This window comes from Oncorhynchus tshawytscha, linkage group LG22 (assembly GCF_018296145.1).
Source record: "Oncorhynchus tshawytscha isolate Ot180627B linkage group LG22, Otsh_v2.0, whole genome shotgun sequence".
Taxonomy (NCBI): Eukaryota; Metazoa; Chordata; class Actinopteri; order Salmoniformes; family Salmonidae; genus Oncorhynchus; species Oncorhynchus tshawytscha.
The window spans coordinates 14,521,317-14,537,337 of record NC_056450.1 but is presented as its reverse complement, the minus strand read 5'-3'; the positions used below and the strand labels follow the sequence as shown (position 1 = coordinate 14,537,337).

The 16,021-nt window shown below is 41.1% G+C and overlaps 1 protein-coding gene across 6 annotated transcripts; it reads right to left on the bottom strand.

Annotated features, from left to right (window-relative positions):
* Positions 1-1,009: 1,009 nt before the first annotated feature.
* LOC112221873 (ras-related protein Rap-1b) lies at positions 1,010-15,908 on the bottom strand. 6 transcript variants are annotated; one of them, XM_024384272.2, is made up of 10 exons: positions 13,631-13,763; positions 8,595-8,741; positions 5,602-5,700; positions 4,545-4,633; positions 3,181-3,249; positions 3,040-3,096; positions 2,806-2,946; positions 2,235-2,378; positions 1,946-2,061; positions 1,010-1,761 (listed from the first exon to the last, which is right to left on the bottom strand). In XM_024384272.2, exons 4-9 carry the CDS (start codon positions 4,599-4,601, stop codon positions 1,975-1,977), a joined length of 555 nt encoding a protein of 184 aa, XP_024240040.1. In that variant the 5' UTR covers positions 4,602-4,633; positions 5,602-5,700; positions 8,595-8,741; positions 13,631-13,763; the 3' UTR covers positions 1,010-1,761; positions 1,946-1,974. The 6 variants fall into 6 exon arrangements, with proteins under 6 accessions (XP_024240040.1, XP_024240039.1, XP_024240038.1 ...); XM_024384271.1 differs by lacking the exons at positions 5,602-5,700; positions 13,631-13,763 and adding an exon at positions 15,891-15,908; XM_024384270.2 differs by lacking the exon at positions 5,602-5,700.
* Positions 15,909-16,021: the final 113 nt, after the last annotated feature.

Genomic DNA, 16,021 nt, shown 5'->3' with positions numbered 1-16,021 from the left:
GAGAAAAAAAGTGATCCATTCTGAATAATTATTCAGCTGATTGGATTCATTTACTTCTTTGGAGGCCTTTTTTGTCAACAATGTGGCCTCATTAACCTGGGCACAGTGGCCAGGTTAAACACCCTTCCTCCCCATTTCCTTTGCAGCTTCCCACAGATTTAGCTGCTTTTGAAGCGAGAATAAAAGTGCCAAGCTGAGCAGCCCACGACAGCGGGTCGTTTGTTTGGGGGGTTGTATTTGATTAATGTTTATTGAAAAAGTATGGATTTCTGCTAACAAAGGCATTCAACCACAGAGGACAAACATAGGTACAAGGTAAGCATTTCATAATAAACATTTTTGAAGTATTGAGCTTGGGCGAATTTATGTAGTCGGAGCTGAATTCCACAAAGCCTGGTCTCTGCTCAACCCCATTGGTGGAGTTCATCAGTAACTTCCTTTACCATGGAGTTGAGTTTAGTCAGCTAGGTCTAACATTCGTGACACAGCCGCGGAAGCGAACCCTGTTGCCGTTGCAGAACAATAACAGGTGACCTGTCTGCCTTTCCACTCAGCAAGCCTGGCACACACCCTGCACCTGCTTGGGTGGTTCCTCATAAGCCAAGTAGTAGGCCTTTTGCTGTGGCCACGTCTCATGAAGAGCCACTGCTGTTGCATTTCTCCAATTCCTGCATGTGAACATCTCAAGCTTGTCTGCTGCATCGGCCATTTTCTAGGATAAGTTATCAGGCTTTTAAATCATATCATTTAAAAAAAGGAAACTCTAAATCAGGCTAAAAATAATGGGCCTGAATTAGACCGGATGAACTGTGACGATTGGAGGCAGCAGTTGGCGCATCAGTAACGATGCGACATGGCTGTATTTCAGAAAGGCGAGCTGTCTCATTCTAATTCTATGCCAACAATCATTTAATGTTCCCGCAAAACACTAGACTTGCAACAGGCAAAAATTCTTCACAACTATTGATTATCATCATGTATAGAGAAAATAAAATGCATTGACAAAAGATAATGAAAATGTACATTTTTTATCATTCATAAAAGCTGGAAAATCATTTGCGACAAGGTAACAAGACACAATAGAGTTGGTTTAGTACAACATATTTTCAACCTCAAGACAGAAATCAAGTCTCCTTATTTCCCCTATTCTATAAAACACACTTCCCACAGCTTCATTTTTCAAAAAAACTAAACAAGAATATATTATGGGAAAGACGAAAGCATTGCAGCTTCCCATATAAAACAAAGTCACTTAGTAAATATGTTATTTGATGAATACAACTTCTTAAAAGTAATAGGAGAAAGAAAACATGGAAGTTGATGCATTACTGTTGACACAATTAGTGCAGATGGGTAAGGTAGTGAAAAGGGCCAATATTTACCATGATTTATTTTGCAAACATTTTGTCATTTTGAAATGAGCCAAAGATATGAAAATATCTGCAAACAAACAACCTAATTGTCCAAATCCACAATAAATTGCTTGGTAGTCTTCTTTGTTTTAAATTGTAATTTATAAACCAGGGGAAAGGGAAAACTCTTCATCACAAGGTTGTCCCATTGACAAAATTAAAAAGAGAGAAAAAGGTCTGGATTTCTTAACCATTACAAAGCAAAGAGTATCCATGAAGAATCCTCCATTATTAGAGTGGTGAAGTAGAGAATTACTTTTCTGCTATTGTCAAACATCTCCATTCGTTATTGAAAGGGCTTGAAATGCTGGCACGTTCCAACTGGGCACCAGTATTGTATTGCAGCTTCCTACAGGTAGAGACAGAGGACATGTTACTCCACAGGTACTTTTTTTATTCCTTTTTTCAGTTTATTCTGACAGAAAACAAATATATCAATGCAAGTACATTAGCTAGTGCCATACTCATGGGACGATGATAACATTAGACACAGATTCCATATCACCCATTGGATCCCATCTTAGCCCACTCACTTGGCTCAGAGCTGCTGTAAGGGGGAGCTTCAGAGCAGTGTGCAATTTGACTTCTTTTCCTTCTTCCTTTCTATCGGTGTTTTCCTATTGATCTGTCTGACCAGGTCATAGAAAATCTAAAGTAGACCAAAGGAGCCAGTAGTTAGAGATACATCTGTTATAAGCCCCAGATAATCACACTTGTTTACTTGATGAGATGTATATTCTTATTGCAATTCTCGTCAACTCCGAGACCGTAACATACATTCATTCAGTTCAGGTGACTGGAAATGAAAGCGGTGGGGCTTACCTCATTAACGTTGATCTTTGATTTAGCTGAGGACTCTAGAAAGGCACAGTTGTTCCACTGTCTGGCCAGGTTCTGACCCTGCTCCTTGCCCACCACACGCTCATCCTCCAGGTCACACTTGTTGCCCACCAGGATCATGGGGACCTGATACAAAATAGAAGACAATGAGAGACTATAGCTCTTTACCCTGTTGCTTTCCAAAGCAAAAATATAGGCCATATAAGTCTCCATAACGTGACAACTAATCAATAATGTACTAACTCTGCATGTGGCAGAAATAAGAGCTAAACTGAAACTGGCAAACATCTCTCATTACATTTCTACTTTGTTATTGCTATGCTCTTCCCGCACAGAGAATACCCTATTGAGAGAACCTATGGCTTTCAGAGCAGTAGGATTACAAGATAAGAGCCAACAGACTCCTTAATTTAAAACACCATTAAAATTGCATATAAATCATAAACGTATCATAGATTTCATAGCAGCGGTAATAAATGCATTGACAACGAGGCCCAAGTGTTGGAAGCACGTCAATGACAGTGACTGAGCCCTGATAAGCTACAATACTCACATCCTCAGTGTCCTTTACTCTCAGGATCTGTTCCCGAAGGTCCTGTAGATCATTAAATGTGGACTGCGCCGTGATGGAGTATACAAGAGCGAAGCCTTGACCGTTCTTCATGTACAAGTCCCTCATCGCTGTGAACTGCTCCTGTAGAACAGCAGAGGAAAGACTCCATGACATACTGGTCATATTTACTGTTAAAATCTGTCACCATGGCTAACATGGACACATTCTACCTACTGTTCCAGCTGTGTCAAGGATTTCAAGCATGCACTGCTGCCCATCCACTTCAACTTGCTGTGGGAGAGAGGGAGTAACGTTTAGTATCATTTTGACATCAGTTGTGGCAATTGAAAAGTTGGTAACTATAGGGCAGCTTACCTTTCTGTAGGAGTCTTCTATTGTGGGGTCATATTTTTCCACAAAAATACCCTGTACAAATTGGACAGTCTGGAAGAGAAAAGGCAAGGGGAGGAGAACATGAATGTAGAGAGTGTCTCGTACATTCTCCAAATCAAAACAGCCACTCAATCAGGGCTCTGAATTAAACATTTTCATTGGTAGCACAACATGTGCTTCAAAAATAATTCATATTGGCCCAATAAAGGCTGTACCTAAATCTTATTTCCTGGAAAATAAGACACCAGAAAATACATTTTTTTACTTGATTTAGATACAGCGTTCATTGGGCCTATATGACTTGTCAATATTTTTTAAGCACATGTTGTGCCCAGGAAACTAATCTGTTTCCAGGGTACAACATCTGTTTATTATAAAAGTTCAAATGTGGATACAAATACCTGTCATTGAAATTACAAAGTAATTTGTGGAATTAGGTTAGCTAATATTGTGGGGGAAAAAACTGTTTCCTAATGAGCTGCATAATGCGGTAACATGACTGAACAAGTTGTTAACGGCCCGAGACATGGTTTATGAATGGAAAATATGGCCAGCGACATGGTTTATGAATGGAAAATATGGCCCGCGACATGGTTTATGAATGGAAAATATGGCCCGCGACATGGTTTATGAATGGAAAATATGGCCCGCGACATGGTTTATGAATGGAAAATATGGCCCGCGACATGGTTTATGAATGGAAAATATGGCCCGCGACATGGTTTATGAATGGAAAATATGGCCCGCGACATGGTTTATGAATGGAAAATATGGCCCGCGACATGGTTTATGAATGGAAAATATGGCCCGCGACATGGTTTATGAATGGAAAATATGGCCCGCGACATGGTTTATAAATGGAAAATATGGCCCGCGACATGGTTTATGAATGGAAAATATGGCCCGCGTCATGGTTTATGAATGGAAAATATGGCCCGCGACATGGATTATGAATGGAAAATATGGCCCGCGACATGGTTTATGAATGGAAAATATGGCCCGCGACATGGTTTATGAATGGAAAATATGGCCCGCCAATGGAGACGCTTCCAGCTGCAGCGCCAATGCGCAATAGAAGGGGGAAAAAAACGTAGTGCCAGTAATATATCACAACTTTTCAACAGTTTGGGCTACAGACAAGCTATTTTTTTCTCTAGGGCAGCTTAATCATTACAACAATTATTATCTGGCTGATTTTTCGTTCTAGGTGCACTGGTGCTCCCAAATTGAAATTCCAAGTCACAGAGCAAAATATTTAGGGGCATATCCAACCAAAATGGTCACCCTTTAAAGCCCTGCACTCAATGCACCCAGAATGACTCAAAACAGAAACCTTTACTACTAACCAGTGCAGATTTGCCTACACCTCCTGAGCCTAAAACCACTAGCTTGTATTCACGCATGGTGGGGTTACTTCACTCGACGGCACAAAAGTCTGCAAGAGATGAGACAAGAGAGAGAACATTTGTTAGGCCTACTTACGTCACTATTTATATAATTTTACACATTGCAGGCCACACATGAGGAGAAGCCAATAATTCCCTTCGGTTTTCATCAGCTCTAGACGCCACATTGTGGGCGGTTCCCTTGGCTCGTCCATTATCTAACTACTTTAGTTATACATAGCCAAGCCTAAACATAACTGCCTTGTCGCGGTAATCCCCTTTGACAATACATATTCAGAAACTGAAACTCCCCTCTGCCAAAAGAAGGATCTCTCTTTCTGACTCACTATCCAGGTACATTTGTCGGCATGACAAGGCCTTCTTTTCAAAAGAAGGAAACAAATAGAGCCAAGATGACCCAGAGAATTATTTCCCCCTTATAAAATGACGCCCTATAACACTTGAGTGACGGTGAACTGATGCTAATTGTCAAACAGCTCAGTCTCTATGGAGACGGTAGGCAATAGCCATAGTGCCACAAATAGCTTCATCTAATTAGCATGCATAGGAGAAGGCCATGTCAGGTGAGGCATCGCCGCCTCTATCAGCTTGGCAAGGTGAGAAGTAAAGGCTTGTTAAAATAGCACAACATTATAAAAAAACATCAGTTTTTATGACTTGATATTACAAAGCTATCCCGTAATCGTTTCCTGTTCTGTCTTGGAGCCAGCCATGGAAACGTGAGGCACCTGCCAAGAGAAACTTTTCTCGACAGAATATTATCCCCATGACACCTTTGTTATTGTTTTGTCTGTATTCCAACGGGACCACGTTGAAAATAAGTGGGATCGCTTCAACGTGTTGTCATTGCATCTTTTCCTCCAATAAATCAATGTCTCTTTATGTCCAATAGGAATTACTAACAGGCATAGGCAAAAACTCCCCCATGAGAAAATACATTTTATGTGCTGTGCAGAGAAACAATCCAAACCCACTATCGTTATCTAGCTATGCAAACCTAACAAATTCCAAGCGGCAGCAGCATGAGACTTGGGCGGTATGCGGGATGTTACAAAGGTCCATTCAATCCTCAGGCCATTGCGATACACCCCTTCCTCTGTGAAAATTATGTGCATATACAAAAAACAGAACAGAGATCATAGTAAGAGAATGACAATTGCTCTTCTTAAATAATGACCAAACCAAGAAAGGACACTTCTGTGTTTGTTTCTGATATTAGCCCATTTTTAGAAGCAGAAGTTAAACCTACAGCTGCAATAAGAATACGAAACAAAGTGTGTGTCACAAAGGTTTCAGAAAGACATTTCACTTTTATCTGATGGCCTTTAGTTGACTGATTACAGGTGAAACATCTGGAGTAGCACTTAAGCAAATACAGTGAGCTCCAAAAGTATTGGGACAGTCACATATTTGTTGATGTTTTGGCTCTGTACTAAAGCACTTTGGATTTGAAATGATACAATGGACAATGAGGTTAAAGTGCAGACTGTCAGTTTTAATTTGAAGGTATTTTCATCCATATCAGGTGAACTGTTTAGAAATTGTACATAGTCCCCGCATTTTAGGGGACTAAAAGTATTGGGATAAATTCACTTATACAGTGGGGAGAACAAGTATTTGATAACCTGCTAAATCTGCAGGTTTTCCTACTTACAAAGCATGTAGAGGTCTGTAATTTTTATCATAGGTACACTTCAACTGTGATAGACGGAATCTAAAACAAAAATCCAGAAAATCACATTGTATGATTTTTAAGTAATTAATTTGCATTTTATTGCATGATATAAGTATCTGATCACCTACCAATCAGTAAGAATTCCAGCTCTCACAGACCTGTTAGTTTTTCTTTAAGAAGCCTTCCTGTTCTCCACTCATTACCTGTATTAACTGCACCTGTTTGAACTCGTTACCTGTATAAACGACACCTGTTCACACACTCAATCAAACAGACTCCAACCTCTCCACAATGGCCAAGACCAGAGAGCTGTGTAAGGACATCAGGGATAAAATTGTAGACCTGCACAAGGCTGGGATGGGCTACAGGACAATAGGCAAGCAGCTTGGTGAGAAGGCAACATCTGTTGGCGCAATTATTAGAAAATGGAAGAAGTTCAAGATGACGGACAATCACCCTCGGTCTGGGGCTCCATGCAAGCTCTCACCTCATGGGGCATCAATGATCATGAGGGATCAGCCTAGAACTACACGGCAGGACCTGGTCAATGACCTGAAGAGAGCTGGGACCACAGTCTCAAAGAAACCCATTAGTAACACACTACGCCGTCATGGATTAAAATCCTGCAGCGCTCGCAAGGTCCCCCTGCTCAAGCCAGCGCATGTCCAGGCCCGTCTGAAGTTTTCCAATTACCATCTGGATGATCCACAGGAGGAATGGGAGACGGTCATGTGGTCTGATGAGACAAAAATAGAGCTTTTTGGTCTAAACTCCACTCGCCATGTTTGGAGGAAGAAGAAGGATGAGTACAACCCCAAGAACACCATCCCAACCGTGAAGCATGGAGGTGGAAACATTCTTTGGGATGCTTTTCTGCAAAGGGGACAGGACGACTGCACCGTATTGAGGGGAGGATGGATGGGGCCATGTATCGTGAGATCTTGACCAACAACCTCCTTCCCTCAGTAAAAGCATTGAAGATAGGTCGTGGCTGGGCCTTCCAGCATGACAACGACTCGAAACACACAGCCAGGGCAACTAAGGAGTGGCTCGGTAAGAAGCATCTCAAGGTCCTATAGTGGCCTAGCCAGTCGCCAGACCTGAACCCAATATAAAATGTTTGGAGGGAGCTGAAAGTCTGTATCTGTATTGCCCAGCGACAGCCCCGAAACCTGAAGGATCTGGAGAAGGTCTGTATGGAGGAGTGGGCCAAAATCCCTGCTGCAGTGTGTGCAAACCTGGTCTAGAACTACTACAGGAAACATATGATCTCTGTAATTGCAAACAAAGGTTTCTGTACCAAATATTAAGTTCTGCTTTTCTGATGTCATGCAATAAAATGCTAATGAATTACTTAATCATACAAATTGATTTTCTGGATTTTTGTTTTAGATTCCGTCTCACAGTTGAAGTGTACCTATGATAAAAATTAGACCTCTACATGCTTTGTAAGTAGGAAAACCTGCAAAATCAGCAGTGTATCAAATACTTGTTCTCCCCACTGTATGTTTATTAAAGTAGTAAAAAGTTAAGTATTTGGCCCCATATTCGTAGAACGGAATGACTACATCAAGCTTGTGACTCAATTTGTTGGATGCATTTTCTGTTTGTTTTGGTTGTGTTTCAGATTATTTTGTGCCCAATAGAAACAAATGATAAATAATGTAGTGTCATTGGAGTCACTTATTGTAAATAAGAATAGAATAGGTTTCTAAACACATCTACCTTCATGTGGATGCTACCATGATTACAGACGATCCTGAATGAATCGTGAATTTGGGGTAAGTTTCTCTAAAACATGTCATCACAAAAAATGTGTCTGGACCCTTCTACAGCATAACATTCCATTTACACCAAAAATAGAAATTTGGTTGTATATTTGTCTGCAATTTAACCTCAGTCATTGTACCATTTCAAATCTAAAATGCTGAAGAACAGAGCCCAAATAACAACAGTTTCCCTGTCCCCAATACTTTAGTAGATCACTGCAAATGCCTGTAGAACTTCACATGGTCAATCCCAATGTCAGTATTCCTGCAAAACACAGCTGATATGGTGAGTGTCTCCATGTTGATAGGAATTTGGCACATCCACCATGCCCACTGCACACCAGCACAGTGAGCACACTAGCCTCTTGATATGTTAGAAGTCAGTGAGGGTTCAGAACCAGTATTCTCTTAACATAAGCCTACATGTTATTTTATGTTTTACTAATGCTCTGTGAGTGGTGCGTTCCCAGTCAGCATAGAATAGCCTAGTTTCTGCACTGAAACTCATTTTATAGCAAAAACACCCACTCTAAGGACATAACCTACTGTGCTCAAGGCTGGAAACGACAACTCCCCACTACATCTAGTGAGGGAAGGCTAGCAGTTCCCAGGACACACTGACATCTGTGGGCAGGTGTGGATGCTGTGTTGGGAGCCAAAGGAGCTAGGCTACTCCAAAGAATCCCCACAAAACTAGGAAAAAGACAGAAGAAATATATAAATTGCATTTAACTTTTTGTGAATAATCTTAGGCCTGCACTTTGACAGAGTTGGGAGTGGGACACACATTGCCAAACAGTAGGTGTACATTAGCCTGAATCATCTACTCATCGGTGAGTATGTTTACATGCACACTAATAATTCAATATTAAACTGATTATGACAGAATGCAGAGTATGGCGTTAGTCACGTAAACACCTTACTCTGCTTATCTTAATTGGCGTAATGTCATAATCGAGGTAATCATACACCGATTAAAACACCTGGTTTTCTGAGCAATCTTTCAAATGATTAGGACATGGTAACAGCTTAATCATCGCTCCAGCTGGATATTTGATTTGCGCATTTGCCAGTGTGTGGTAGCGCAAGCATCCCTCTTATGTGCGAGTGAAGTGAGTTCTGAAAAACTGAACGTATGCATCATCTTATAAATATTTTTCACATAAACTTTGTCAGAACTCAGAATCAAAAAGTCTTCTAAAAAATAAGTCAGCGGTAGAACGTTTATTTTGATTGGGTATTTCCTGCATTGATCAAAAGTCCCATCAGTAGCCTGATTTCATGTGTCCATGTAAACGGGACTATTACATTAACCTGACTATCTACAATAATCACATTATTGTGTGCATGCTACCGTGCTGTGTTGGGGAAGCTTCTCTGAAAATGGAGTTTACCAAGCTACCAATTACTTCACATTGGAAGAAGTTACACTAGACTAAAGCTACTCTTAAGAAAACTATAGTTTACCGAACTAAAGTTACTTTGAGGTAGTTCATCCAAACTACGTTGTGAAGATGTGTCATCAGTAAATCTGTATTGTCAGACTACAAATTGCAAGAACAAATCACTTTGGGGTCATATGTTAACAGAATGTTTAACGGATTAATGGAATTTAGCCTATTAATTAAACCCCAAAACAGCTTCAAGTGAGAATTAGGCAAGTCCGATACCGAAAAAGTACATTTTAAAAAGTTGTGTAGTTCCAGTAGTTAGCCTAGCTACACGGCATAAAAGTAATTAACTACTGAAAACTGGACCTAGATTTTAATTTAGTTCAACTACCACCAAGCTACTGGAAAATGTAATGAATTACTAGCTCGTTGAACTACTGTACGTGTACACTGAATGTACAAAATATTACGAACTGCTGCTCTTTCCATGACAGACTGAACAGGTGAATGCTATGATCCCTTATTGATGTCACTTGTTAAATTCACTTCAATTAGTGTAGAAGAAGGGGAGGAGACAGGTTAAAGAAGGATTTTTAAGCCTTGAGATGGATTGTGTATGTGTGCCATTCAGAGGGTGAATGGGCAAGGCAAAATATGTATGTACTAGAGGTCGACCGATTAATAGAAATGGCCGATTAATTAGGGCCGATTTCAGGTTTTCATAACAATCGGAAATCTGTATTTTTGGACACCGATTTGGCAGTTTTTTTTTTTTACACCTTTATTTATCCTTTATTTAACTAGGCAAGTCAGTTAAGAACACATTCTTATTTTCAATGACGGCCTACGAACGGTGGGTTAACTGCCTTGTTCAGGGGCAGAATGACAGATTTTTACCTTGTCAGCTTGGGGATTCAATCTTGCAACCTTACAGTTAACTAGTCCAACACTCTAACCACCTGATTACATTGCACTCCACGAGGAGACTGCCTATTACACGAATGCAGTAAGAAGCCAAGGTAAGTTGCTAGCTAGCATTAAACTAGCGGAAAACAATCAATCAATCACTAGTTAACTACACATGGTTGATGATATTACTAGTTTATCTAGCGTGTCCTGCGTTGCATATAATCGATGCGGTGCGTATTCACAAAAAAGGACTGTCTTGCTCCAATGTGTACCTAACCATAAACATCAATGCCTTTCTTAAAATCAATATACAAGTATATATTTTTAAACCTGCATATTTAGTTAATATTGCCTGCTAACCTGGCTCGTTGCGAACTCTGAAGACTATTTCTTCCGTACAAAGACAGCGAACTTCGCCAAACGGGGGATGATTTAACAAAAGCGCATTTGCGAAAAAAGCACAATCGTCGCACGACTGCACCTAACCATAATCATCAATGCCTTTCTTAAAATCAATACACAGAAGTAAATATTTTTAAACCTGCATATTTTGCTAAAAGAAATCCAGGTTAGCAGGCAATATTAGCCAGGTGAAATTGTGTCACTTCTCTTGCGTTCATTGCACGCAGAGTCAGTGTATATGCAACAGTTTGGGCCGCCTAATTTGCCAGAATTTTACGTAATTATGACATAACATTGAAGGTTGTGCAATGTAACAGTAATATTTAGACTTATGGATGCCACCCGTTAGATAAAATACGGAACGGTTCTGTATTTCACTGAAAGAACAAATGTCTTGTTTTCGAGATGATAGTTTTCGGATTCGACCATATTAATGACCTACGGCTCGTATTTCTGTGTGTTATGTTATAATTAAGTCTATGATTTGATATTTGATATTTGATAGAGCAGTCTGACTGAGCGATGGTAAGCACCAGCAGGCTTGTAAGCATTCATTCAAACAGCACTTTCATGCATTTTGCCAGCAGCTCGTTGCTGTGCTTCAAGCATTGAGCTGTTTATGACTTCAAGCCTATCAACTCCCGAGATTAGGCTGGTGTAACCGATGTGAAATGGCTAGCTAGTTAGCGGGGTGCGCGCTAATAGCGTTTCAAACGTCACTCGCTCTGAGACTTGGAGTGATTGTTCCCCTTGCTCTGCAAGGGACGCGGCATTTGTGGAGTGATGGGTAACGCTGCATTGAGGGTGGCTGTTGTCGATGTGTTCCTGGTTCGAGCCCAGGTAGGGGCGAGGAGAGGGACGGAAGCTTGACTGCTACACTGGCAATACTAAAGTGCCTATAAGAACATCCAATAGTCAAAGGTATATGAAATACAAATCGTATAGAGAGAAATTGTCCTATAATAACTACAACCTAAAACTTCTTACCTGGGAATATTGAAGACTCCTGTTAAAAGGAGCCACCAGCTTTCATATGTTCTCATGTTCTGAGCAAGGAACTTAAACGTTACTTTTTTTACATGGCACATATTGCACTTTTACTTCTCCAACACTTTCTTTTTGCATTATTTAAACCAAATTGAACATGTTTCATTATTTATTTGAGACTAAATAGATTTTATTGATGTATTATATTAAGTTAAAATAGGTGTTCATTCAGTATTGTTGTAATTGTCATTATTACAAATACTTAAGAAATAAAAATTATATATATATATATTTTTCCATCAGCCGATTAATCGGCATCGGCTTTTTTGGGCCTCCAATAATCGGTATCGCGTTGAAAAATCATAATCGGTCGATGTATGTACTGTCTGTATAAATTGTCAAACGACCTAAAAAGAGTGACAAAAATATGAGCATACTTTATATTTCAAAGTCATCGAATTTTGAGTGTTCATTTAAATGTTCAAAGCATTCTGAATTCATCTAACGTGGTCATAGGCCTAAGCCATGTCAAAATACATAGAATTAGCTTTAAAACAGCACAAGTACCTTCCCCAGATGCCCGTCTAGGTCAAATCACCTGTGCGTAACAGAAGGGGGCCACTAGAAGTTTGATCCAACCGTAATGAAGCCGGTAAAACAGTGTACAGTAAGTGTGTATTTTGCATTTGAGAATCGATTCACGTTTAGATGGAGTAATTTGGCAATGAAAATAACATGCAAGGACCTTAGTTGGACCTAAAGGAGCAACGGTACAGTTAGGTTCCTTTAAGAGGACATATTGGGCTACACTCTTAAACTTGACAGATATGGTCTAAAAATCCTGACTTGAATGCATACAAAAGGAACACCTGATGGGAAATTGCTTTTATTGCACATGGGTGTGCTCCTGAATGTCAAATCACGTGTCAAATCTTACATTCTCAAAAGACAACACCAGCCACCTTTATTTACATAAATAAAGGTTGCATTTAGCAACTAGTTAACTAGGCAAGTCAGAACAAAATCGTATTTACAATGACGGCCTAGGAAAAGTGTTAACTGCCTTATCAGGGGCAGAACAACAGATTTTTACCTTGTCAGCTCTGGGATTTATCCAGCAACCTTTCAGTAACTGGGCCAACGCACTAACCACTAGGCTACCTGCCGCCCCTCAATCTATCCATCTAGATCAGCCTTTCCCCAACTCTTCGGTCCTCGGGATCCCACGTTTTGATTTTTGCCCCAACACTACAATGCGGATTCAAATGATCAAAACGTGATGATTCGTTGATTATTTGAATCAGCTGTGTAACGTTTCTACTGTACTTAGGTCAAAAACCATAACGTGCACCGAGTTTGGGAAACCCCGACTAGTTGGCTAACTAGCTAAATAATAGGAAACATAACTTGCAACTATGTGTCTGACATCACTTCGACAAAATAACGTTTCAGTGTAACGTTAAAACTCAGAGGAAGGGATCAGCTGTACCTAGCTAGTCAAGTTAGATGGCGAAGTTTGCTAGCTAAGCTAACGTCCCCCCGGTCCGATTCAAAGTTATAGCTAACAACTAATGTAGCTAGCCGAGCCAACCGGGTAGTGCCTGGCTAAATTCTTAATCGTTAGTCAATTAATGTTCAACTAGCCAACACGGCTAGCTAACTAAGGCGTGTTGAACCACTGGTGTGAACTAGCTACAGACAACTCCCTTCGGCTTGTTGTGTTAGCTAGCTGCTGCGCTAACGTTAGCCTCCCTTAGACGTTCCATCCGGCCTGAACGTTAGCTGTCCTACTTGGCCATCCGACACGTTTCTAACATTTTCACGACCTATATACATGTTCGAGTATCGATTATCCCCAAACTGTTGCTATGACCAGAGATAATCGTTACTCACCGTGTTTTGTCTCCCCGCCACCTCACTGGAGTAGCTGACTTCAATGAACCTCGGCAAACGTCAATCCCTAGCTAGCTAACCTCTCCCACCATAAATGGCAACGGACGGTGCACACTAGCTACTGTAGTTTCAAGGCAGCCTGACGATTCACAATGTTGTAGTCCATAAAACCATAATGGCTCATCTGAGTATCATGGCAACCATGCACTCACTGAAAGTGCAAATGTTATTAAATAAGATATTACAATTTTATTTCCATAGTCTTCGCGTTATAAACTTGAGGACTGACAAAAACTATAAAGTAGGCCTACTGCCATACAAAATCTGTTTAGATAATGTGGGCATGCAGAATACTGTAGTCGTGTATGCAATTAGAAAGCATACTTTCCACTTGAAGTCCCAGAAATAAGCCATCTCAAACATATCAGAGGAAACAGTCAAACAGATGCAAGGAAACAGCAAGGTTCTTCAACTTCAAGCCAAACACACACACACACACACACACACACATATATATATATATAAAAATAATAAAGAGAACACTAAAATAACACATCCTAGATCTGAATGAAATATTCTTATTAAATACTTTTTTCTTTACATAGTTGAATGTGCTGACAACAAAATCACACAAATATTATCAATGGAAATCAAATTTATCAACCCATGGAGGTCTGGATTTGGAGTCACACTCAAAATTAAAGTGGAAACCACACTACAGGCTGATCCAACTTTGATGTAATGTCCTTAAAAAAGTCCAAATGAGGCTCAGTAGTGTGTGTGGCCTCCACGTGCCTGTATGACCTCCCTACAACGCCTGGGCATGCTTCTGATGAGGTGGCGGATGGTCTCCTGAGGGATCTCCTCTCAGACCTGGACTAAAGCATCCGCCAACTCCTGGACAGTCTGTGGTGCAACGTGGCGTTGGTGGATGGAGCGAGACATGATGTCCCAGATGTGCTCAATTTGATTCAGGTCTGGGGAACGGGTGGGCCAGTCCATAGCATCAATGCCTTCCTCTTGCAGGAACTGCTGACACACTCCAGCCACATGAGGTCTAGCATTGTCTTGCATTAGGAGGAACCCAGGGCCAACCGCACCAGCATATGGTCTCACGAGGGGTCTGAGGATCTCATCTTGGTACCTAATGGCAGTCAGGCTACCTCTGGCGAGCCCCCCAAAGAAATGCCACCCTACACCATGACTGACCCACCGCCAAACCGATCATGCTGGAGAATGTTGCAGGCAGCAGAACGTTCTCCACGGCGTCTCCAGACTCTGACACGTGTGTCACATGTGCTCAGTGTGAACCTGCTTTCATCTGTGAAGAGCACAGGGAGCCAGTGGTGAATTTGCCAATCTTGGTGTTCTCTGGCAAATGCCAAACGTCCTGCACGGTGTTGGGCTGTAAGCACAACCCCCACCTGTGGACGTACCACCCTCATGGAGTCTGTTTCTGACCGTTTGAGCAGACACATGCCGATTTGTGGCCTGTTGGAGGTCATTTTGCAGGGCTCTGGCAGTGCTCCTCCTGCTCCTCCTTGCACAAAGGCGGAGGTAGCGGTCCTGCTGCTGAGTTGTTGCCCTCCAACGGCCCCCTCCACGTCTCCTGATGTACTGGCCTGTCTCCTGGTAGCGCCTCCATGCTCTGGACACTACGCTGACAGACACAGCAAACCTTCTTGCCACAGCTCGCATTGATGTGCCATCCTGGATGAGCTGCACTACCTGAGCCACTTGTGTGGGTTGTAGACTCCGTCTCATGCTACCACTAGAGTGAAAGCACCGCCAGCATTCAAAAGTGACCAAAACATCAGCCAGGAAGCATAGGAACTGAGAAGTGGTCTGTGGTCACCTGCAGAACCACTCCTTTATTGGGGGTGTCTTGCTAAATGCCTATAATTTCCACCTGTTGTCTATTCCATTTGCACAACAGCATGTGAAATGTATTGTCAATCAGTGTTGCTTCCTAAGTGGACAGTTTGATTTCACAGAAGTGTGATTGACTTGGAGTTACATTGTGTCGTTTGTGTTCCCTTTATTTTTTTGAGCACTGTATATATATATATATATATATATACAGTGCCTTGAAAAATATTCAGCCCCCTTGAACTTTGCGACCTTTTTCCACATTTCAGGCTTCAAACATAAGGATATAAAACTGTATTTTTTTGTGAAGAATCAACAACAAGTGGGACACAATCATGAAGTGGAACGACATTTATTGGATATTTCAAACTTCAAACACCGTGTTACTCACCGTGTTTTGTCTCCCTGAATAATTTTGCACGCCCAATTTTTCAGTTTTTGATTTGTTAAAAAAGTTTGAAATATCCAATAAATGTCGTTCCACTTCATGATTGTGTCCCACTTGTTGTTGATTCTTCACAA